General features: G+C 41.2%; 1 protein-coding gene across 6 annotated transcripts in view; it reads left to right on the top strand.

Annotated features, from left to right (window-relative positions):
• The window catches only part of ADARB1 (adenosine deaminase RNA specific B1), a 76,104-nt gene that overhangs the window by 8,264 nt on the left and 42,279 nt on the right, over window positions 1-25,561 (top strand). For 4 of the 6 annotated variants that reach the window (XM_067000051.1, XM_067000055.1, XM_067000054.1 and 1 more), the window contains exons 2-3: window positions 16,281-16,317; window positions 23,780-23,854. In XM_067000051.1, coding sequence (XP_066856152.1) covers window positions 23,827-23,854 — 28 coding nt within the window. In that variant the 5' untranslated portion in view covers window positions 16,281-16,317; window positions 23,780-23,826. Of the gene's footprint in view, window positions 1-10,356; window positions 12,220-16,280; window positions 16,318-21,798; window positions 21,953-23,779; window positions 23,855-25,561 lie in introns of those variants that run through there. The other 2 variants (XM_067000053.1, XM_013171738.3) reach the window with 2 other exon arrangements.

Below are 25,561 nucleotides of genomic sequence, written 5' to 3'. Positions count from 1 at the left end.
GTGAGATCTCAGTCTTGGGTGACCCATGATACTTGTGAGGCCCGTTCTGCTCTCCTTGTTAGGAATGTTTGCAGCTTCTCTCAGCATCAGTGTCCTTGCTGGCTCTGTAGGCACAAGCCTATTGCGGCTTCAATCTGTGCTTTGCACCATAACCTGTTGAAGAAATTTACTTTAAAAGAAAGTAGGCTTTCTGGTCTTAAGCAAGCTTTCATGATGTGCTTGAGGACATTTTCTAAATAGCTCTTCTTGATTGCACCGAGTGAATGTGGAAGAGACTAGAAATACAACATCTAATTCTTGCAATAAGAGCTCCGTTGCATTTGAGGAATGTGGCTATTGACTGTTACTCTCTTGCCAGAGTATCATCTGATCTATAGGACAGCACGGATGAAACAGGCTGCTTTGAATTATACAGGAAAAAAAGGACAGTATTTTGATGGTCATAGCTTTTATAGTGCAATGGCAAAAAGAAGGAACAGAATTGTTTCGCTGGTAGCCTTTGGTGTAACATAGTTCCTTGACAGTAGCTTAAGGTTTTGGCTTTGTTGTTGTTGCTGCTCCCTTGCATACCTGCCTTCTGGTGGGTTCTTGCCTAGGTTCAGTGCTCTGATGTAGCCCAAATGGGGCATAAAGTAGAGAACAGTCATATTAATCAGGACAGTATAGTCCCTTTGCTTGGGAAGAGGCAGAAAACGCTAACGCTGTCTGTTTAGTTGCAGACTTTCTCTCATTAGGAGACCCAGAAGAACAACCAGGCAGCAGAGTATCCTGGCAAGAGGTGAGAGAATGGTTAAAAATGGAATACTTCACTGTCACTGTACAATCCGTGCTGCTCTTGCTGTTGAGCCATAGTCATCATTTGGCATATGTCCAGCCTTTTTTTTTTTTTCTTTTTTCACTTGTAAAGTGCTGGGTCAGGTTGGTGAGGGTTCTGACACCCGTATGGGTCCCTCAGATATGGAGCTTTAGTGGCTGTTCTGTGAAACATGCAAACAGCACAGCCCTCTGAGTGGTTTGAAAGCAGCAGTACCCCTAGATGGACAGAATTCCAGGAAAGTGAGCATATGCATATTTTTACATCCACCGACACTTGCAGTGTGTACAGACTCCTGGTGCTCAGTGGGATTTCAGGCATACGCGGTTCGTATGTGGAAGTGTTGGTAGCGAATACTAGTTTAATGTGTGTGGGGTGGGATAGTTTGGAATAGATGACTTCTGGACCTGTGTTAGGAGGCTGCTGGCACCCTTACTTGAGGTTTTTGTCTCTCAGAGATGAAATCTTGGTGTCTTGTTCAGTGATTGCTCACATTGTTTAGGTTATCCTTCAGAGAACAGTTAGCTGCCTAAATTTCTGAACAAAAAACGAGTCTAAAATTAATGTAGGTACAGTAAGAGGTCCCCAAAGTAGGTGCATAATCTAAGTCCTACTCAATAGCATGGTTTCATCACCCGCGGACTGCTGTATTCCTTGTTTCCATGTCTGAGCTTGCTTTGTTATCTTGGTTGCATTAACTCGCTCTATCTTTCACTCTGTAGTTCTGTTGTAGTAAACCTGAAGCACTTCTGTCTCATTTGCTCACTGGTGTTGGTATGTCAGGGGTTGCCTGTGAGCCCAGAGGATGGGAGATTTCCACCCTGTTTCAGGAGCAGTTGTAACGTTGTCCATACAGGAAGCAGTGTTTGTCCCTCGGTAAATCTGTTGCTGTTCGTAGGTTCCTGGAGAGCTGTGATGGGGTAATCGTTAGACCTGCTGTGTGTTAGCAGATATCTGGGAAGTGGCAGAGATGGAGCAGGGAGGTCGTGGTGGTACAAGATGTGTACGTGCCCTGCTAGGTGGGGGGGATGGCAAAGGCACCCTGTACTGCTGCAGGCGGTCTGTGGCTTTGGCCGAAGTGGAGCGGACGTGCAACAAAGCAGGGGGAGAGAGAGGCAGAGAGATGGCGCTCTGGTTTCCTGCAGGATCACAGCAGGAGCCCCTCTGTGCCCTGGGTGCTCTCAGCTGCTTTCTCTGGTGCACAGCAGTGCCCAGGGCTGCCTGGTCGTGTTTCTTTGGGCTGGTGTGGTAGCTTGGTGAGGAGCTGCCCTCCTGCAGCACGTATGGCGCTTTGGGGCCTCTTGGAAATGCTTTCTGAAAAGCTATGGGAAGATAAAGGCGCTCCTGGCTCATCTAGCGTAGCCTTGCTGTGCTGTCATCTGCTGCCCATATCAGTTCTACCTGAAAAGCATTGATTATTTCTTGCCTTTGTACAAAAAGCCTCATTTGGTCCTGTGCCTCTCTCCTACAGGTCAGGAAATTGCTTTCCTTTTTTCCTTCTCTGCTGTATTTGGCACAGTCATATTCTGGCTTGTTCTGCTAGACTCTTGGGTCACTTCCCTCAAACTCACTGCACCACGTACTACCCTATATTCCTTCCCTATTTGCCTTCTGCTTGGAAACGATACCGATTTACATGAAATGGAAAGATGTGCAGCATTCTTTATAAGACTTTGCTATGCCTTACGCAATGGCAAGTTCCTGACAGAAATAACTCTTGCTATATCCAGTGCTTCTGTTTCCTCGCTGTGTCAGTATGAGGACCAGCACGCTGGCTAACACAGCTGGTCAGTACACCAACACTTTCTTTTCAGTCTGTTCTGGTTCTGAACCACCAGTTTATGACAAAGGTCTGGTCATATAGGTTCCATGTAACCACAGAAAACAGTTTTGGGAGAAACCTTTGGAAGTCACTTGTTCAACCTCCTGCACAAAGCTGGGATAACATCAAAGTTGGGTTGAGCTGCTCAGAGCCTTCTCCAGTTGCATTTGGAAAATCTGCATTTTGAGGAACTGAATTAGTAAGTTTTCTCAACACAAAAAACCCTTTGGCTTGACTCTCTTCTCTCTGTAAAGCACCTTTGTTCTGGAAGTCACCATTGTCTCTGCAGAACTAGTTGATGATTATGGTGTTATATCAAATACCATCTTGATTTATTTTTATTGATGCAAGTTATTAACTCCAACTCTATCTCTTCCCGACTTGATAACAAGGACTATTATGAAGTATGCACTATTTCTTGAGAGGGGCACACTGGCAAAAGCCATTTGAAAATCTAGATAGGTCAGTATGCCTGCTTCTAACTAGTGCTCCACTGATAACACTCAAGATACCTAGTAAATTGATAATGCACAGCTTCTTCTTTGAGGACATAATGATAATTTGTTTTATAAAATTATACTATGCAGGTTATCTTTCTGTATTTGCTATTCAACAACAGGTATTGCCAGATAAACATGGGTTCTAGATGCAGTAAGGTATGGGCCCAACACTGCACAAACAGTTGGCAGGATGGGCTGTGCTTGTTGGCAGCATAGTCCTTTCACTGTAAATTACCCAGGACCCAATTCATTGTTTCTTGAGTCACTGCAGATCTCTTGGCAAGCACATCTTTAAAAATGGTGAACCTCAGCCCTGAGAAATGGCCCCTTTCCTCAGAAATATCCTGGTCCTTCTTTGCTGTTTGAGCTGCTGCCCTGTGAGGTTCCCTGGGGAATACAGACCTCTGAAGCTTGTGTTTGTGCTGCTGCTCATGAAGGGCTTTGTTTCTACACTAATGTAGTTTTTTGAGCAACCACCATTAAAATAACTCATAAGCCTCAGCTTTGAAGGAAAACCAATGAATTTGGGAAGGATTGTTGTCTATAAATCCACAAAGTGTGGAGAAACTGCCCCAAAGAAAAATAAATGGAAGGGGGCAGCTTTTGACGTAAGAGCCAGAAGTTTAACTAGCTAGGAACCAATTTATAGTGGAAAAGGAAAGGTTTTGAGCTGTGACTGCGGTCAAGGTTTGGGGAGGTGAGGTGTGGCCTTGGTTTCATCTGAAGGAGCATTGTGGAGCCTCAGGTATTTTAAGCTTATCCTGATGAAACCTCTCTGAAGAGGCAGCACAGGCTTGCGGTATTGCAGAGATCAGACAGGACAGTCTAGGAGATCCCTGCCTGTCATGCTACAGTGACATTTATGCTGACCTGCGGTCGTAATGTTGAGTGAGAGAAGTAGCATTTTTTCTGTTCATGAAGGGCAGAGTCAAAGCTAAAGTTCCCATCGGTTTATGGGAGACTAACACTTGAGAGAAGCAAATCACCCAGCTCCCGTGAATAAACTCTTACCTTTGTGTCCTGTTATTTTATTGTTTTGATGTTTTGAAATAATCTGAAACCAATATTCAGTGTTTTTGCTGAGCAAATGTATTTTAGGCACCAAGTCTGGTAGCCAGGAATTGTAACTTCAGTGTGTGCTGAGCTCTGTATGCGGTGTTAAAGCACTGCATTTCACATTTCCCTCTGTTTTTGCAGGATTAACCTGGATATTGGCAGTTTGAAATAGAAACTTGAAGGCCAACCCGGCTGGAGTGCAGCTGCAGTGAGCAGCTATAGCAGGTGTCACAGCCAGGCAGAGCTGAGCAGGCTGGGCCAACACTGGGAAAAAACATAGGCAGTGTGGGAATTCCCATGCTCTGGGAAACCACGCAGTGCCAGACATCAGCTCACAGACACAGGGGCTGGCGGGCTTCAGATGGGAGAAGCATTTTGTGTTGCATATAGACCAGTGAAGTGAATTATTTCAGTTTGCTGTGCTTTGAACATCTGTGTTTCTACTGAAGGCCGCATTACTTTAACCAATTTTTTTCAGCCACTGGTATTTAAAATGTTATTTTTTGATGGAACTTTTCAAATGCACAGAAGTTAAGAAAAATTTTATGCTGTCTGGGACTTTGCCTAATTCTTCCCCACTTAAATATATATTGTTTCAGATTTGCCTTGTTCTTTGGGGTCACTCTGCATGATTTAGTTAGTAGGTAAAGTAGGCATAAGTATTTCTGCCCTCATTAACCTAATTTCCTTTGGTGATCAGAAGCAATTTTTAATACTCAGGAAGAAATGATTTAATATCTGTAAAATTATCAAATTTTATTTGATTTCAAAATAAAAAGACTTTGAAAATTAGCATGAATTATCTACTGGCTGCCACTAGATTCTATGGAAAAAGGAATTTGTACGTTGTATTTCTGCCTTTTCTACTTAAGGAAAGAGGAGAAATATATGAAATCACACATCAACAAAAACAGTGAATTGTTAAGGGGAAGCTGTTAAGGATCTCATTTAAAGTAACACAGCTGATGGGGTAAGACATCAATATGGTTTTCTATAGTCTTGAGTCTCTTAATAAAAATTCTGGTCTTGTTGCCCTTTGCTGTGGTTTCTGCTTAAGAACCATTATACACAAGTCTTATCAAAACCTCTCTGTATGTGAGCAACAGAGCCGAGGAGGGTCTGTTCTGGACACGGCATTGTGCTGTCTCTCTCATGCCGTCATTCTCCCTTTCCCTTGCTCCACTCCCTGCCCTGTCTGGTCTCTCCCAAGTGTTTTACTTGATGATTTTGTCAGACTTGGATGTATTGCAGTTTCTTGAATAAGGAGGAAGTGGTAAGTATCATATCTGCACAACATGCCTGTAAAATGTCTAATGCTGTGTGATGGCAAACACTCTGCCCACACAACGGTGTGGTGATTCAAATCAGATTTTACACCATAATTTTTTTTTTATTTTGCATACAGATATTTAATATTGAGTACCACAAGGAGCTACTTTAAAAAGGACAGTTTGAGTCAGTCTTGTGTTAGAGACAGCTTGCCAGCTGTAGCCAACAGATCCCAAATAATGCTTCCAAAAGCTCAGAAGAGAGAAGGAAGTTGAGGTTTCTCAAAAGTTAGCTCAAAGTTCTTGGAGTCTGCTCACGTTTGTAGTGAGTAAAAGTAGTTTGGTTTGGTAGCATGGTTTTAAAGTAAAAGATAACACTTGAGCATTCTTAGAAGTCCAGCAGCTGTTTCTCTCAGGAATATTGGAATGATGAGACAAATTCTGAAGCTGCAAACGTGGAGATAGAGACCGCAAGCAAAGCTTTAGTGTAGAGATGTTGGCTGTTTCAAGTACAGTTTGCTTAGCCTGCAGTTATGCATTCTCCCTGGGTGCTGGGACAGACTGACATCAGCCTGACATCAGCCACTGAGAAGGAGACAACCCATTTTAAAATCCAGGCGCTGGTTTCTTAGTTTCCAGCAGTTGTGAGGCAGTTCACATGATACCCCCCTCCATTTCCTACCTGCCACTGCCCCAGCTCACAGGGTGGGGCACTAACAGGACCACTGGGTACCTGCAGGTAGGTCCCTGCCTGTGGTTCAGTCATGCTCCATCGCCAGTTGCGAAAGGGGCTGAAGCTCTACTGGTTTTCCAGTTCCTTGGCTGCTCAGCTTGTCTCTTTTCACTGTGTCAGTCCCCAGGATCCCTAGCTGTGCACAAAACACAAAAGCAGTCTATGCATAAGTAGAGAAGCAGTGAAAGAACAATTGACCCGGAAACATAATTTCCAGCTAATCACGCCCCAATCTTTTGTTCAGTAAAATAGTGTGATTCAGGCACCTTTCTTCTACGTTTTTTTAGCTTCCCTCTGCAGTCTGGAGTTATTGTAATATGCACATTAAAGCCAAAAGATTAAAGAGCTTTGAAATGTTCCCACATTAAAGGCATAACACTCATTTCAAAAAGAAATCCAAAAATAAAGCACACCACATGCCTTCAGAGGCTGGGTGCTTGCTGCACTGCTCTGTGCCAGCAGTGACCGCAGCTTGTCTGCTTGAGTGGGGAGATGGCTGTGATGGCAGAGTACTCGCTGCTGTTGGGTGCCCAGCCTTTTGGGACGTGACTGCAATCCAGATTTTTTCTTTTGCTGGCTTAACTTATGCTTCCTGGCTTTTATTTTCAACAGATGCAGTGGGGGAAAGTGCATGGAGAATGGTTGGCATTGTGATGAATATCAAAGGCTAAACCCAAAATGTGTGCAGATAAAACCACTAAAATACTACACTTTACCTTGCTGGGCGGCTGAACTCACAAACAACTGTTCTCTCACACCCTCTCCTCAAAGAAAAGGGAGAAAATATGATGGAAAAGTCTTAAGGGTTGAGCTAAGGACAGGGAAATTGCTCAACAAGTATTGTCACAGGCAGAACAGACTCAGCATAGGGAGATTAATGTAATTTATTACCTATTACTAACAAGCTAGAGCAGAGAGAAACTAAAAATACCTTCTCCCCATCCACCCTCTCCAAGTCCTCCCCCTGAGCAGTGCCGAGGAACAGTGAATGGGGGCTGGGATCAGTCCCTAACGCTTCACCTCCGCAGCTCCTTCACGGTCCCTCTCTGCCCCTGCTCCCCGTGGGGTCCCTCCCACGGGATGCCGTCCTTCCCGAACTGAGCCTGCGGGGGCTGCCCACAGGCAGCAGCTCTTCAGGAACTGCTCCCACACGGCTCCGTACCACGGGGTCCATCCCCCAGGAGCAAACTGCTCCAGCACGGGTCCGCCACGGGCGGCAGCTCCCCCCAGACCCCCTGCTCCTGCGTGGGCTCCTCTCCACGGGCTGCAGCTCCGGCCCGGGGCCTGCTCCTGCGGGGGCTCTCCGTGGGCCGCAGCCTCCTCCAGGCCACATCCACCTGCTCCACCGGGGGCTCCTCCATGGGCTGCAGCGTGGAGATCTGCTCCATGTGGGACCCACGGGCTGCAGGGGGACAGCCTGCTCCACCAGGGGCCTCTCCACAGGCCACAGGGGAACTTGTGCTGCGTGCCTGGAGCACCTCCTGCCCTCCTGCTGCACTGACCGCGGTGTCTGCAAGGCTGTTTCTCACTCCTCTCTTTCCCAGCTGCTGTTGTACAGCAGTTTTTTTCTCCTTTGTTAAATTTGTTCTCACGGAGGCACACTCGGTATCGCTTATTGGCTTGGCAGTGGCGTGTCCCTTTGGAGTTGGCTGAAACTGGCCCTTATCTAACATGGGGCAGCTTCTGGACTCTTCTAACAGAGGCCACCCCTGCAGCCCCCTACTACCAAAGCCTTTCCACGTAAACCCAATACAGGTAAATAACTTGCTTTCCACCTTCTACATTTTGTATTGGTATACACCTTTTACTGAAGCTGTGGCACCCTTTTCTGCTGATTTATCTTCATATAGGCATTGTAAACTTCAATCAAGTGGTGTTCTAATCCTCTCTCTGGAAAAATCAATTACATTCTTGGATTGGGCTGTGTAAGATGTCTTTGCTGCAGTTGTTTGAGGGGAGGGTACACCTGTGCTCTTTGGATCTTGACACTAGGGGGGGGGTGTTTTCATCCTCTCTCAGGTGTAGGTGAGTAACCCTGTTCTCACTTGATGCTCTGCTTTTAAATCAACACTAAGTAGTGTTTGTTCCTCAAGCTGCAGAAATGTCTTGGAAGCTCCCAGCCCGTTGTGCCTCATTACCAGGTGCCTCCAGCCAGCCAGCCTCGGCTGACCATGGTCTGTCTCCCAGTTTCCCCAGCAGCTGTCTCTTACATGGCATGCTTTGCAACGGCATTTGAGAGCAAGCAGCACTGCAAGGAGCTGGTGGCAGTGGTTTGCTTTTCTGCCAGACAGTGAAGATCAGCCGTCTGTGGGGCGGATGTGGGAACACCGTTTTGGGAGAAACCATACGCCTCTGTGATCAGATCTCCACTGTCTGTTCCCAGCACGAAGGACTGGAGGAGCACCAATCCTTAGTCGTGAATTAAAGTGGAAGGGGAAATAAGAAATTGTTTAAAAACATATTTTAAGCTAGTGTTTTGTAAATGGTTACTTCTCCAGCATTATCAAAGGCCTGATCTTTACATGAAACCTCCCTTTCAGTACAGCAAAAGGCCATTGTGGTCTGCATTTAAAAGCAGAAGCCTGTGAATAAGATATATTGTTACAGCAGTCCTGAAGCACCGAGAACACAGTGGAAAGGAGAAATGTACCTTTGTGACTAGCAAACTTTATGGTAGTAAACTTTATTTGGATTCTGCAGGGACTGACTTCCCACGGTTAGCTTCCTGGTCTCTTGAGACAGGGGCTAGAGAAGATGTTTGTGCATCTTCAGTGCAGGATGTAATCTGGTGCTTTTGAACACTGTTAAACTTAAGTGTTGAATATTTTGCATCCTTTCTCTAAACATTGATTTCTGAGGCATTTTTGTGATGTTACAGTCCCTGTAGCTCACATGAATCCTCTCTCTTCCTTATGGAGGAAGTAAGAACAAAAATAAGTCTGTCTTGTTCTGAAGTCCTAAAGATACGAATGTTGTTCAAGTGATGAATGATTTGCACTCCTCTACTATGTGTTGAAAATATGTAATACAAGAATTCAAGAGGTTTTATAGCTTTTTTTTTTTCAGGATGCGTTAAGCAGAAACCCCCAGGCGCTCACTGTAGCAGGGACAGCAACTTCCATCACCTTTCTCAGTTGGTTAAGGAACGTCCGTGTCCTGATGGGATGTCTTCCAGCACCAGAATGAGTTGGTGCACCTGGCATGGGCGGGTTGTTCCAACCCTGCTTGTCCTCTAGCCTAAGTTGTTCTCAGTCTGTAGTCCAGACTAATGTTTTCTTGTAGCTGTTGTCTCCAAGGTGCTGGTAGGAACAGAGAAATTATTTTCGATTGATTTTTTGAATTCCTTTGTATTTCCAAATTTGCTGCTTAGTCTTGAGATTGTACTATTGTACCATTTCAGTTTGGCTAATGTTTAAAAGAGCTAAATGAGTAATATCGATGTTTAAACATTGGCTGTAGTGAAATCACAAAAAAAAAAAAGATTAAAGCCTAGATTCCCTTGAAGATGTTTTGCACACATGAATAATTCCTTTGGCTTCAGTTGCATTCTTTTCTGAGGTAGCCATTCTTATAAATAGGATGTGTTCCTGTAGAAAGGAGGAGTAGCATTAAAATCTTTGATTTTGCAATAATGTAACTTCGGAAATTGAAATTTTATGTTAAGGAGTTAGGCTGTCATAAATAACTAATACATCAACACATTGTAAGTTTTAAAATGTAGGAATCACAAAACTAGGAAAAGAAAAGTTCCTTACTGACATTCTGAGAATATGTGAAACCATTTTTTGGTGAGAGAATGGTTGAAAAAATAATCTGCATCTGTAGTTTTGCAAGAACAGGTTAGAATCTTTGAGTATTCCAGAATAAATGCTGAACATAATCCTATTTGATACCTGCAGCAAAAGCAGTCATACTTGATGGCTTGGATATTGTTTCATGGAGTAGCATCCTTTTTGTTCCTGTGGGTGCTAACACAGTTCTTGTTGTTTAATAGCTGTAGAATTTTCAAAGCTTTTCACTTCAGTGTCTTGCAAACTGATACTTTTTCTGCATATGCCCCCCCCCCCCAAAAAAAAAAAAAAGTTTGCTTTATGCCAAGGGAAGCAGATGCATTTGACAGGACTGGAAAAAATATATATATATGTGTGTATAAATGTAAAAGAGCATAGTGCTAGAGCAGATAGCTATTGCACAATGGAACACTGTATTTTTTTAATTTCAGCTTTGTTATGTGCATAAACTATACTTTTTCCTAAACAGTATGTTTTTCTGATGATGAGCAGTTGCTAGCCTTTCTTAATCTATTTTAGATTTTTAAATGAGCAATTTAAAAGGGGTATATGGTTGCAGTTTGGATATGCAGTATTATTTCATTAATTCTGTCCGATAAACCAAGGTAGGGTCATCATCATAGATGTCAAATGGTTTCTTGCCTTTTTGATGGAAAAAGTATTTCCAGAGGTAAATCCAGTTTTGTAGCTGTATTACTGAACTGCGTGTGTAGTTTAAGTCAGATTCTTGGCCAATTGGTTTATGAAAAAAACATGTCACATCTTCAATTCCAGGCTAATGCTATAGTAGCAAGATCTGCCATGAAAACATCTCTTTCCTGGGAACAGTGGGAGAAGATGAAGAGTGGGACCAATGCCCTGGTAGTTACTCAAAGTTTGTCTCGAACTGGAGGCATGCTCTGTTATACCTCCCTTTGGAAACTGGTGATGGCAGTTTGAAGTGGGAAAGGTTCCTTCTTTATTCCTAGTTGAAGAAGAAAATGGTGTTTAAAAATGCCCTGAGGGACAAATTCTAGAAATGGACAAATGAACAATCCCAGTCAGCTGCATTTGCTTAGCAGCTCGTGTGTGCTTGCACTTGCTTGTGCCCAAGCGGAGGAATGCCTGAACAGTTCAGGCGGGAATAAAGGTTTCTTGTTTGCCTTAATCGGGTGTTGAAAGGCTGGTGTAAGTCTGTTTTAATAGACTAGCTCCTGTGGTGCTAAGAAGGGTGTAAACTAGATAGAAGAAACAGTGTCTGTGTCCGCATGAAAAGTATATCGTCCTTTGAGTTTCTTTTTTGACCTCTCTGTGAGAAACTTTTTGACGCAACTTGAGTCAGGATGTAAACTGAGCAAAAATGAGCTGAGGAGTACAGCTTGCTTTCTGCCTCTAAGCAGTGTTATTTTTTGAACCAACATTAAAATTTGAGAACAGATGATGCCAGATTCAACATACCTGTGATTTTTTTTCATGTGAAAGTGTGCAGTTGAGATGCCTATGCAGCTTACTTGTGCTTTTCAAATAGGAAAGTAAATACTTAAAGATTGGAACTAGTGCTTTTTGTCCTGTCTGTTCATTTGGCTGGTGGTGAGTGCCTCCAGACATTCACCTTGCATTTGAGTGGTTCTTACAATTAGTAATTTTTTCTGGAGGTAGGAGTCTCGTGCCCTTTGTGCAAGGGTGTTTAAGAGATCTATATAATTGGCCATCCTTTTTCTTCCACAAAATGATGCAGTGCCGAATTTGCACTTCTACTATTTTGCAAATTTAAAATACAGCATAAAATTATTTTTAAGTTACTGGAGTGGAATATGAATGTTTAGTGCATGTGCACAGTGTAAGATTGCCATTCCCTTTGGCTTCTCTGATGTATGTCACACCTTGACCCAGGGGCTCCCCATGGAGGGGCCTGTACAGGTTGTCCCTTTCCCTCAGCCTGTAATTTTGTGTTTAATTTGGGCTTGTCTCTCTGTGCTCCTTTGCAGTTGTACGGGTGGGCTTTTTGTCACAAAAGTTAACAGAAACTATTTTCTGTGTGATGTCGTCTTCCAGTTTCACAGGTCTCCACTGCCCTGGAAGGAAGAACAAGCTCTTTAAGCAGCTTACCAGCTGCTACCGGAGAGTAGTGCTGTATCAGTGGCACCGCTCCATGCACGCCCTTCTTCTTTCAGGGGCCATCCTGGCACCTTCTGCAGTCACAGAACCTCACCTCTCCCAAGAAACCTGAGCTGAACAACTAGCAACGCTAACGAGGTTAGATAAACTGATGGGAAAACTGGGCTGGCCTGGAGGCAGGAACCATTTTTACTTTTATTTCACTTAGATGCATCCAGCATGGTTAGAGGCTCTTTACATGTTTTTCTCTAAGTGGCAGAGCCGTGTTTCATGTCATGCAGTGCTGTTCTTTGTGGGTTACCCGAGTGCATCCTCTTGGTGTTCTCCCAGTGCCACCTGTTCTCCACTTACCTTTCAGCTGAGCAAATGGAGAGGGAGCTCGGTGTGAAAGTCAGCAAGGCTGAAACTTAACACAGGTGCATCGACAGGGTTTCATCTTACAGCAAATGAGCTAAGAAGGGGGCACTAATAGCCGGTAGTGGTAGCACTGGAGTTGTAGGAACTCTTACACGTACTCAGCCAGGTAGTCCTTAATTGCCCTCAAGGAAGGAGATCTTTACTGCTTAACAAGAGACATAAATTCTTTCTCGTTTATCAAAGATGTAGGACTATCTGTCGACCAGTGAAGAGCTCAGAATTTTAGCTGGATGTGCTTCTCAGTACCTCTCTGCTAAGGAAATTTTAATAGGCCTGGCAGTTAGAGGTGTTTCACAGATGTGAGATGCAGTGTGTGGAATGAAGTTATGGTTATCAGATCTCTGATTTGATTCTTATTGTGTGGTTAAAGCCTTGAAACATTTTCAGTTGAGCTGTAAAAAATCATAAATCCCCGGCATGACGTGTTCTTCAAATGAATTTCAAATATTCTTTGCACTGGGGGAAATTGTATTGGGTGTGTCTCACAACTCTTCTGTGAATAAACCCACTAGGTCTTCTTTGTTTTAGACATGAAGCTGTTTGGAAGTCTCTTGATTCTATCTTTTTGTACAGTTTTCAGTGACTGGAGAGTTTGGTAGCGATAATTGAAATTGAGTTTGACTGGATGGAGGAGGTGGTGGGGATGCAAACTGGGTAAAGCACTTTTCTTAGCTCTTTTGTCTGTGTGGTTTCTCTGAAAACCTGTTCATCTGTGAGAAGCTGAACGTGACTGAAAGTACCACAAGTCTTGGGTATAGTAGTGTTTTGATAGCCAAATAGAGCTGTGTCGAGTGCTGCTTCAATGCTGTGCCTAGCCTTATTTGTATTTGCTTTGCTTGGTAGTTGTTATTCCAGCCACACGGTGAAAAAGAGCTCTTCCTAGGCTGTTTCTTCCAAGTATTTTACCCCTGTCTGTCACAGTAGGATAGACTTTTATGAAATGACAATCTTGTTTCTGTGAAGGAAGCAGATGATAGCATCTGTCTTCAGGGCCTTTTTCCTGACTAAGAAGGGACTTAGTAAGGGACTAAGAATTTACTTACTGCTTTTTGGGCAGTAGCAATGTAGAGATGCTGCTCAGAGGAGCCCTTCTGGCATGCAAATATGAGGCTCTGCCTGCAAAAGGTGTCAGAGAAACACGTTGTGACCTGAGCAAACCCTGAAGAATCCAGCTGCCACCAGGCAGAACCAGGTAGGAAATGTGGAAGATTAGAGGTTTGCTCATAGCTTTTATGACTGAGGGGTATTTTCCTCTCTTTCCCATTTAGTGTTTTTACTGGTTTAAGGTATTCCAAGTCTTGTTTTTCCTTCTTCTGGTCTTTACTACTTACAGTCCTGCAGCAGTGAAGCTCTGTCTCGCCAACCCAGTGCTTACCAGCAGAGGTGGGTTTGTGCAGAGCTGCAGGATCTGCACTGGATGCTGACCTTCAGGTGCCTTTTGTGCTGCTGACTTTGTTGTGGGAGCCATAAAACCTCAAAGCAGAGCCATCCTTTGCTGAGTGAATGCACCGAGAGCCCTGAGCAGGTGTCTGAGCACGTGGCTCTGCCAGCTTTGAAAACCCAGGTTCAAATGGTGGCTTGTTTGAGTTTAAAGTATAGTGTTGTTTTTAACAACACCAAAAAAAAAAAAAAAGGTATTTTCTCCTGGCACTGAGCAGATGAGCTTCTTGGGGGGCGAAAGTGTCCAGCCCACCCCGCGCTGTCTGCTGGTGAGGGCTGCAAGAACAGAGCAGGCTGGCAGTGCCCATTCCACCATACCAGCTATCCTTTCACGTGGACTTGGGCTGTTGTATTTAGCCGCAGAGGTAGAAAATAAACTTCTTAATTCTTTTTCATTTTTGCAAGGCTTTTTAGTAGTGTAAGTACTATATAACTGTTACTTATGTGTCATGCCTGTGGAGATTTGTTTGCATTTAGGGATAAACCAATTTCAAGTCCCAGTTCTCAAGAACTGTGTTTGTTCAGCTTGTTTGAAATTCATTGAATTACCGACTCGGGTGATAGGGCATATAAAAATATGATTTGAAAAACAACTCCAGTTTACACTACTGTAAAAACTTTGACCATTAGTTAAAAATTGCTAGCAGTTTTGTCTAAGTTTTAATTATAATTTATTTAAAGCAATGCTTATGTAGAATGAAAACTATCAAAAACTTAAGAAAAATATATTTTCAGTGGATATTTGTCCCAAATAATGGAATTTCACTGTTTATAGCGCATATTCCGTGTGTTCCAAATGAAAGAGTTTTTGTTGTGGGCTATTAGGTTGGACTACTATTGTGGGCTACTAGGTTGGGAAAATATCAAGGGATATGTAGGTGCAGTGTCCACAGTATGGCGATTTACAATTTGGTGTGTTTGAGTATAGCCTGTTACAGTCAGGGAAGCTGACTCCAGTTGACACTGCATTGAGCTTTCCTAACATTTTTAGTACTTTATAGTAAGTCCAAAATATTATTGTTGTGTTTTTCTGTATTGGTGGTGTTACTGAAAAATGCCACCATGCACTCTTGGGAAACTGAAGCGTCTTTGGGGAAAAAAAAAAGAAAAAGAGATTGAATTAATGCAGTCTTCCAGTATTGGAACTTTAAATATTGTATCAGAACCTTTCTTGTCTAACTGAACCAAAACAGTTCAATATATAATGTATGTGTTCATAAGTTTGTTGTGCCCATTGCTGTATGTGTGTGCTGTATAACTTGAATTAAATTTGCTTAGTGAAAGACTTTATAGAGTGCCAGCACCCTCTTGTGGGTAGTGTAATAGCAGGGAATTTTGTCTTTCAAGGTGCAAATACCAAAATCTCTTACCTGGTACAATATATATCCACTACTGTAAGTGTGTCCTGTTCCGCCCCCCCGAACAACTACTGAACTGCAAGTGTTTTCACAGAACATCACCGCTTGACTGAAATACTTCATTTCTTTGGAAATCACTTCTTTAATTTGCTGAACATCAGGATCATTTTAGAATAATGTATCTTCACATTGCTAAATATTAGATTTTATTTTTTTTTATAACTAGAAGTTTATCTGTAATAGCAAAATTATTCTGTTCCTGATCGAGCAGGAATGTTGTTTGTGTGTGTGTAAATCAAAGAAAATTTCTTGCAGAGTTAGTCCTTCCTGTTATCTTGTATCTTTCTTATTCTACATCAGCCTTTTGTTTCCAGTGCTGCTAGCTGAGGGGCTTTGCGGTTTTGCAGGGACTTTAGGAGAATGCAAGATGATATATCAAGAAAATGGTGTTTGAAAAGGGGGGTGCAATGTGAGGTGGTGCTTATATGGGTTAAAATCAACCACTGTAAATAAAAATTAAGGTTTAAGTTAAAAAAAATCGATTAAGGAGGCAACTTGAGATTTGCTTGCAGGCTATATTGGTTGTGGTAACACAGAAGTTGATTTTAGTTTTAAACCATTATTGGCCAATTTTTTTGCTGACATTTTCTGCAAGAAGATGCAGAGATTCCAGATTGGATTCTGCTAAACAGCTGCTTCTACCTGTGGTTTCTGAACATTTCTTGATTCAAATGCTAGGCATTTTCAGTCTTTTCTTATTTTTTTTTTTTATTTTTCCCCAACCAGGAATATCCAGAATAGTTTCTTCCCCTCCCTTTGCTGGGTTTACAAGGGATTTTGCTCTGCTACTGATGTACTGTTTATTACTGTTAATATGCAGTATGTACTGCTTAGTCTCACAAATCAGAAATTTGTCCCTTTTAAGGTCAGGACTTACCATCTGTGAAAGATAAAAATACTATATGTGTTTTCTTTTTTTTGCAGGTTGCAGAATCAGCATGTGTCAGTAGTAGTTAAAAAGGTAAGCAGACCATATTTATAAATACATCACAAGATTCTTTGTACTCTGACTAATGCATAGATATTAGAGATAATTCATCTGAATGTATTGACAGTTGTTCAAATCTTAATTTTATGTTTGTACAATAAGCAATTTCAAGAACATTGGATCAGAACAATTTGAAAATAAAGGAAAATATTGTTGAGAAATATCTAACTATATCAAGTTGATGTTACAAAAAAGTACTTAACCTATTCGACCAAAAATTTGTATCCAGTCCATCTTAATAAAATATGTATAAAAAGCTGACATACAGGACTTGAGAGTTTTTTGAGTAATTGATCTGATTTTGATAACTGATTGTAATTGGGAAAGGAAGAAATACATCCAGTATGTGAGCCTGGTAAGCTTACAAGCAGGCTTAAGCCTGTAAGCAAGTCTCACGATACCTGGTTGACATTTTGTAATAACATCAAGATCTTTGGGACTTTTTAAACCTGCTTTAAAACTATTTTAGATCTCTTTTCCAATTAACTATTGGGTTAATTGCAACTATAATCTTCTAAATTATGACAGAAATGTATATGCTACTTAATCAGAGATCTAAGCTGCTGGGTTTTATTCTCAGAATGGCACCACTTTTTCCTTGGAAATTTTGCACATCTTAAATGCGTTTCTGACATTCATAGGTATTTAAGGAATCTTTCAGAAATAATGTAAAAAATGAAACATTTAGCCCTAGCCCTTGAAGAAAAGCCCATAAGGATAGCTGATGATAGCTAAAAACAGAACTTCGTAATAAACAGACGTACTAAAATAGTTTAAAATAAATCTGCAAACATCATAAGTTATTTCTAATTTTGAGCTGAGCTCCAGGCTTTCTTGGTCAATGGAATATTAGATGTAAAATCAATTATGTATGTAGTGTAGCAGTAGGTGGTGCTGTTGGAGCAGATTTAATAATCTGAGGAACTGAGTTGCAAACTCTGAGGGATATGGTGTCAAAGCTGCTTGGAATTTCTGGTGTGCAGCAAGGAGCTTTGTGTTCAATGTGTTTGCTGTGAAGAGCAAATACTCACGCTGTAATTAGCCAATAGCAAATTCTAGCAGTTACTGCTGGTTTATATTTATTCTTGCTGCAGAACTGAACTGAAAGAAATCTTGCTGTTGGTCTATGATGTCATCCTAGTACTTGAAAAATACACAAATTGCATGTAGGGAAAAGTCACTAATAATGCTTACAAAATACAGCGTGCAGACATTTCTTCAAAGAATATAAGCTGATAATAGTGGCAAATCTATAAGTAAATGAGACTTGCACTGATTTTTTTTTTTTTGGCTGGTGCATGGAGACTTTTCAGGTAATACTTTTCCTGAAATGTACAATTCCCGTTCTCCTGAGGAGTGTTTTTTCCCTTTCTCTCCCTGTGTGTATCAATGGAGCTTCTCCTTCATGGACATGTAGATCTTGTCCTTTCCCTGTCACACACATCTAATGTGAACTGAAATGTCAAACTTGGCCTGAAACTGTTAATTAGCAAGGTACAGAACTGTTACGTTCAGGTTTATATGATGTCTGTTCAGATGAAAAGTGCTTTTCTGAAGTGCAGGCAGTGCTTGTGCTGACATTGAAAGCAGTGGGCTTCATATTGGTTTCCTTGATGTCCACCGTAATCTCACCGTGACCATGCAGACCTGCTGGGACATAGCATTCCAGGCCCCAATGCCAGACTGTTGTCACTTTCAAATGAAGCTATTTCTGTTTTTTACATGAAGGGGAAGTGTTGCTATATTAATATGGTGTTTAGTAAAGAAAGGAGCAGAGATGCTGGAACCAGAAGACATTTGACCTTCTGTAAGGGAAGATCAAGCCTTATTGTGCCAGGGAGGCCGTTTTGGGAAACTGGTATTAAATGGTGATGAGATTCAGTTCCACCTGTGCTCTTAACCAGTGAGCACGTGATAGCAAGCCATGGGGTTGGTGGCTTGTTTCACCACAATAAGTTCTTTTTAAATTGTGCAAACTGAACATGAATGGGCTGTGCAGTATTTCTTCAGTCAGTGCAACTGTCCGTTAACTTAGATGCTGAAGTAGAACTTGAACTCCTCTGAAGTGAGTGAGAGTTCGTAGCCCTTAGCACTGAGGCTTCCTGCAGAAATCATGTCAAGTCAGCCTCAGAAGCTTTCCGTCACAAACAGGCGATAGAAAAGCTGCTTCCTGAGACCTAGAGAACAAGTAGCAGTAGAGGGAGCAGGTGGAGAGGTGGATCTTGATAGCAGGTCAGCTCAGTCTCAGTGGCGAGCTGGAATATGTTGGTTTTGGTTAGTGAAGTATGCCTAATTTAAGATGCCAAGGGTGATACATTTTCCAAAAATGTAAGCCTGGCTAGCTGTCAAAATACAATACAGTGGTTCAAATCAGTCATCTACCAGAGTTTATCCAGATTTGACTGTTTTCTGTCTTCCAAAGAGCCAAAGCCTGATGCACTGAAGGTCTGTGAGAGGAAGTGGGAGTGATCTGTCAGAGAAGCCACTTCACACTAGTAACATGCTCAAGAAGTCTGCGGAGCTGGCACCCCTCTGGTCAGTCAGCCTGCAATTCATGGGGCCCCATCTCTTCACAGTAAATGTTTCCTGTCCTGTAAGGTTTAATCTATGGACGAGATTAAAGGATAGTTTTCGCCTTCAATCCCTGCTCTTGTTCCACAGGACCCACATTTCTATTTCAGGACTGAAATGGAAAATTTCAATGAAATTGAAACAGGATAGTACCATATTATCACATAAGGGCACACGTTGCTTTTCTGCTTATAAAAAGGCTGGAAAATGACACAGTAAATGTTGACATTGGTAAGTCTGTTAGCAAAAGCTGGGATAAGAAAAAATGAATGAAAAACGTCACTGAAACATTCCTGTTTGAGATTTGTAGATTTGTTATTCACAAATGTATTTGGTGTGTTTCTAGGCAATATATGAAATATATAACTAAGAAAGTGTGAAACAATTATCAAGGATGCTGAAGGCATCTTTGTTTTATGCAGCCAGGGTGCATAAACTTCTTTCTTACGTCTCCCTGTTTCTGAGAATACACGTAAGGCTGGATCCAAGCCAAAGAATTGCCCTCGTCTTTTTAATAATAAAATAAGCAAAAATAAATTTCCCTTTCCATACCCAGTAATGATGAAAGAAGACTCATGGGGTTGTCTTTGATACTGTCATCTGAAGACCGTGGTCTGTCCTCGCCCCTCTCGCTGCCAAGCCGTCCCCAAGGGTTAATTGTCACATGTGCCTCTTGCGGCTGACAGGAGCAAGCTGCAGCGCTCTGCTTGAGGAAGGGACCTGGCATAGGTGAAGACTGTATGTAGTCGGCAGAGGTGATGCTCCTTGTGGCTCTTGCAACACCGAAATGTCACTGTATATTTAGAGGAGAGGGACTGAGCAGGCTGTGACCTGGGCTGGCTGGGGACTGTGCATGGCATCGCTTTTACCCAGGGCTCTCAGCATGGGAGCTTCCCTCAGCACGGTCGGGCGTCGCTGTAAAAGGAGGCGTAAGAAGCGGTCGGAGCGAAAAGGTAGTGTTTTAATTGCTGTGTTGTCAAAACTAAGTACTAGGGGGCAGGTTATAAATGAAAACATGCAAAGGTTTTCCAGTGAGGTTTGAACCTTCGTTACTGAGTGCAACTTCAATGTTTTCTGCTTGGATTTACAGATGAAAAGAAATATTTTGAACAGAGTCCTTTGGGATCTTCCAATCTTTTATTTCCCTTAGCTTTTGGAGCTTGGAAGTAAAGTACTTCTTAAAAAATACAGAACTTCTCTGAAGTTGCAGCTTTCTGCCTTTTTACTGTCTTCTAATACCATTTTTTTTCATCTATTGGGATTTGTTGGTGTTTTTTTTTATGACATTTAACAATTATATATGCCATTCTCTGTTAACATATAATTGAATAGACATTAAACTTTCTTTCAAGGTGTCTGTAGTTTTTCTTCAATGATGAGGATAAATCAAGAAAGCTGTTAAAAAGGTCCTTCAAAACTTCTTTTCATATAATAAAAATACAGAATATTCAAACAGTAGGAAGATAAATTTCATTGAATAAATTATTTATAATATAAACACTTCATAATCATATAACATAAAATATATTTATAATATAAATATATGGTGTGTGATTTATTTTTAATATTTATATTTATTATTTGTTATTGTTTTTATTATTATTTATATATAACATATAAGTGTATTCAAATGTATTTATGACTTCAAAATACTTAAGTGTACTGTACTTTTCTGTGACTCCACCTAAATTAGCATACAGTGTATGTTTAGATGTCATTTTTGTTTGACATGACTGGCTTATAATGCATTTAGAAAATTAAGGTTTTATGAAGTACTGCTTATATTCTAAATATTGCAGCATGTATGACTGGGCAGAATCACTTGGCTACAGTGATTGTACTTAATAAACAGCCAGACTTCGGTTTTTGCACTCCATGTTGAAAACAAAAATCCCCTCTGCTTTAGTACAGTGGAATCCCAAGTTTATTTTGGCAGCATACCTGAGCAAAAACAGTTCTTACAAGCAAGGGTCAGGTTTTCTCAAGTCATACTGCACAAATAACATGCCGTATATGCATGGGCTAGCTGAACCTAAATCAGTTAACTAATATTTATGTGAATTATTCCTTATTTTTTCAAAGTTCTGTAAATCCCTGAGCAACAATTAACTTTTTTCCTTTTTTCTTATCTTTTGTTACAAAATTAACATTTTTGTAGTTTTCCCAAAAACTGTTACTCTGGTTGTGTCACTTCCTCCAGAGCAGGTTGTTAGGAATAAAGCTGAGAGTTCAGTCATGCCTGCTGTTCAGTGCAAAGGCACAGTCCCATTGCAGTCCTTTGTGGAATTTGCCATTGCTCAGATGTCACTTAAAATTATCAAAGGTTGATTATGAATGAATACAGAGACATTGTGTCTGTCAGACCTGAGAGGTTTCTGAATGGCTGTTTCTAAATGAGTTATTTACAGGCAATGAATGAGCTTATTATTGCAGTTTTACCGTGTTATAGAATCTGCTCTAATAAAAGTTTGGAAGGACAAAAGTCAAAAACGCTGTTCCTTCTTGAGTGAAATCATAACTGAGCTGAGGACAGCTGGGTTTCAGAAGTCCAGCTTCTCAGAGCTGTGATTTTGATTCAAGCCATGTTCTGGCATGCTGTGCTGGAGTCTGAGTGTACTTAAGCCACCTCACTTTTACTGGTGAGCTTTGCTCATGCCCAGTTACTGACTGTACCAGCCCATACTGTAGCGTGAAACAAAGCAGTGTCTTCTATGCTGCATGCCTTCCAGTGCTTCCACATTCTTGAAGGCACAGGTGAGCTGTTTCCCACTCTGTTCTCCATGTCCCTTCCAGCTACAACCTCAGCCCTTGGTTTCACAGTGTATTATCTTTATTGGCAACATCATCTTAAGACACCACTATGCCTCTCTTCTTACTTCCCAGCCACGGTATCCGGGTATTTTCATTGGTATTGCTAGCTACGTCCATGTGGTGAGAATCAGACCCCTCATCTGATCGGACACGAGCAGCTCTTGGTTGGCTGCATGGCGTGGCTGTGCGGTAGCTGTCAGCAGAGATGAAGAGGTGACATGGCCTGGTGAGGGAGTGGTGAGACCAAGTGTCCTAGTTCCCACCGAAGACAGCATATGTGATTACAGCCTCAGGCTGAGTCAGTATTGCTTGTTCTGCTGCATCCCGAGTATTCTGAACACTCGCCCAAAAGTATCTGTGTAATTGCTGATTTTTAGGAAGATATGTACTGTGTAAATAAAATGTCTACAGGTAATTGGAACTGATGCTGTCTGTGGTAAAAGTAAGCAAAGTAAAAGACTGAAACTGATGGGAAATAATGGTATTATTGAAAATAACAGAAGAGTGTTGAAAAAATCAAAGATATACTGCAAAGTAGGAGTTGATTCTCAGTTTGATTGTAAGCAAAAGGAATCAAACTTTATAGATATTACTTATTATTATTTATAGATATTACTTTATAGATATTACATGTGACTAGGTTATCACAGAACTATTTTGCATTTGTACTGGATTCTACTGTCTTCCAGTAGCTTCTGAATGTTTAATTATGGTAAAGAATTGGCAGAAAATGAATGCATTATAAAGAACAGTGATGCAATGCAGAACGTAGAAAGCACAGTGTTTCGTTGTGAATGCTTTAGAAAATGCACATGCATAGAACTCAATAGATTGGCAAGTACAAGACAAATTAGTTTTCCACAGTTTGATCTGCTCCAGCATAAGAATGTAAAGCATGTTAATGCTCTGCTATTTTTTCTGAACTGTAATAATGGATCTTTTGTTAAATGTGTGTCCCTGCATATTTCTGGCATGGTTTAGGATTCAGTGCTCCCTATTGGAGCACTCGTGGAATTATGAGATTGGAGCAATAACCTAGAAAGCAACAGATGTTACGTACTTGATTAGTTTAAGGGGAAAAAAAAGGTAAAAACACAGCCCCCCCCCCCCCCAACCAATCACCTCTTAATTAGTGCTTATGGTTTGAATAAAAATATTGCTTTCTTTCAAACAAAATGCTGAATAGAAAATGTTTTGTATGTCAGATGCTTACATTCACCTTTAGATTCCTCTCTCTTGAGGTCATGAGCAAAAATACCTGCATGACAAAAAAAAAAAGAAGTTAAAATCTTTTTCCCCACAGCCAGATAACCTATATGTAATGTGGTCCGAGCGTTTCAGTTAATAATAAGAAAATGGGCAAAATCTGCAGGTAGGAGAGAGGATTACATGACCCACTCTGTCCTTCATCTGATGTGGGGCTGCATCTTCTGGTTGATGAGTATCAGCTCATTTTAAGGAGGGATCTTGGCTCCAGATTTAGCCAAAATAAACCAAACAATTGTTCATCAGTATGATGGTGAATAAAAAACTGCATTTTCATTGTCTTGCCTGCTTGAATTGTCTGTGTGTTAACCTGCAGAGTGAATTTGACATTATTTTTACCTTGAGACACATTGCCGGATCCCTGTGGGAACAGCATTGCTTCATTTAACTATTATGAAAGTTGCCATCAAGCACAAATTGCTGACACTTGGAGTTATCTGCAACTGTTCTTTAAAGAAAACAACTACCAGTAGTGAGATAAAATAGTTTATGCACTCCTTCAGATTAAAAAAAAAATAATAATAACTGTGGTTCACCATATAAAAAAAAAATATTATTGGAAACATTGCAGAATTTGCAGTTCTGCAAGAGTATGCCTCAGCTTACAGAAATAGGCACATTGAGGAAATACTGTGCAAAGATTGAACTGCCCACTGTTGCTTGAGGAAGAAGCCATGGACAGGCCAAAGCAAAGTTAGTGCCCAGGCTGCTGCTTTTGGAGATCTAACAGTTTACCTTGTATGTTGGTACATGAAAGCTTAAGTATCCCACTCTCTGTGTTTTCCAGACAGAAGCAGTCTTCGCCAGCCAAGAAACCAGCAAAAATATTTCACAATGGATGTTGACGATGAAGAAAACATGAGTAAGATGTGTTTGTTTACACAATAATAAACTGTGTAACCATTTCTAAGGTGACTTTTCCTCACAAACCACAGGGGTAACTGAAGGAACTTTGAAGCACAAATTAAAATGATTTTTTGTATGTTTCTAAATACAGTATAGAGAAGTAAATCGGAGCTTTTGAACTAAAAGTTTTTTACACATGATTATGTGCTAGTCTAATTATACCTTATGTCTCTCATTTTTATTCCAACAACTGTTTAGTTGTACAAAATATTACCGTGTTTTGGACTGGCATTGAAGTAATGAAGATGGATTTCTTGCATTAATAATAGTTTGGTATACTGCATTCACATGCTCCATATGGGACCTGTGCATCCCACTGTGCTGGCATGGGTAGCACATAAGACCCGTCCTGAGGTGTGGGTGCACTGCGCTGCTTTTTTGCAAATTACTCCCCTCTCAGAAGGGCTGGCAGTAGAGTTACAAGTCACCATGGTAGGCTGGGTCAGTATGAGAGCAAATTTGTATGGGACTCTCAGTATGAGAGCCTTCTGTGCAGTTTTAGTTGTGAGGTTTGATGGAAATAATGATCATCATTACCTGAGAAAGTGGGACGAATGGTGACTGGAGAGGTTGAATACCGAGTCTTGTACAATGCATTAAGTGAATGTGTTCGGGATGACGATTCCTGTAGTGCACAAACTGTGTTAATGGTGACTAATCATGCTGGGCTCTCTGAGCTTTTTCACCTTGAATAGTCAGGTACTGGGTGAGGTTTGTTTGCCTGCCAGTGAGGTTTGTTGTGCGGTGGAAGATACTGCAGTATCCTCCAGCAGTGTGCTTCTGCTGAGATCCAGGAGGCAGGAACTTACTGGAAGAGGTAAAACCTGGAAGGGCAAGAATACTGATGATGAGGGTTAGGGACCAGTTGGAAGACAGGGGAGAAATGAAGGAGACTGAAGTGTGTAAAATAAACAAGGGAAGGCAGAAATGAATTCAGGAAAAGCAAAATGAAGGTCTAGAAGAACTCCCTGCAGGTCTTGCATGGCTGAGTATTCTTTCTAGAAGCTGGTTTCTCCAACGCCGACCTACTGAATTAATGAAGTGTTTAAGCACAAAACCAGCTATCATCTTGATGAAAACACTGGTGAAGTGCTATGATATTACTAAATATGTGGTGTAATATAGATCTAATAACCTATGGAGAAAACTGTTCTCATTTAAAATGTTACAAAAAATATTGTAAAGATTTCTGTCCTTTCAACTGTTTTTTTGTTTGTTTGTTTGTTTTTATGAATGAGAGACCTGTTCTGTTTCTGATATGCTTATGTGCTATGCCTGACTGTAAATTATTGTATATTATATAATAACAAATGTGCTTATTTCCCCTAAGTGACAATGTCTAAATCTCTGGCAAAGCTGAAAAAGCCTAGCAGTATAGCAGGCTTTGGAACAGAAGAGTTGTAATTCAGTTTGAAGGAGTTACAGCGTATTTTTGTTGGGAGATAAAGATGTTAAATGGTTTAAAAAACAAGAAAACAGAAAAAAGCCAAAAACTTAACTGGACTAGAATTCTTCTTTTTTCTTTGACTGACACAGTGATCTTCACTGAAATATGCTTGCAACCACTTCCACTTTTTCTTTCTCTTTTTTTTTTCTTTTTTTACTTTAAAATAAATTTCTATAGTTGGATGCTTTAGCTATTTCTAAGAGTGGTTCTGTGAGG

This window comes from Anser cygnoides, chromosome 6 (assembly GCF_040182565.1).
Source record: "Anser cygnoides isolate HZ-2024a breed goose chromosome 6, Taihu_goose_T2T_genome, whole genome shotgun sequence".
NCBI classification, from domain to species: domain Eukaryota; kingdom Metazoa; phylum Chordata; class Aves; order Anseriformes; family Anatidae; genus Anser; species Anser cygnoides.
This window is presented reverse-complemented; position numbering and strand designations above follow the sequence as displayed.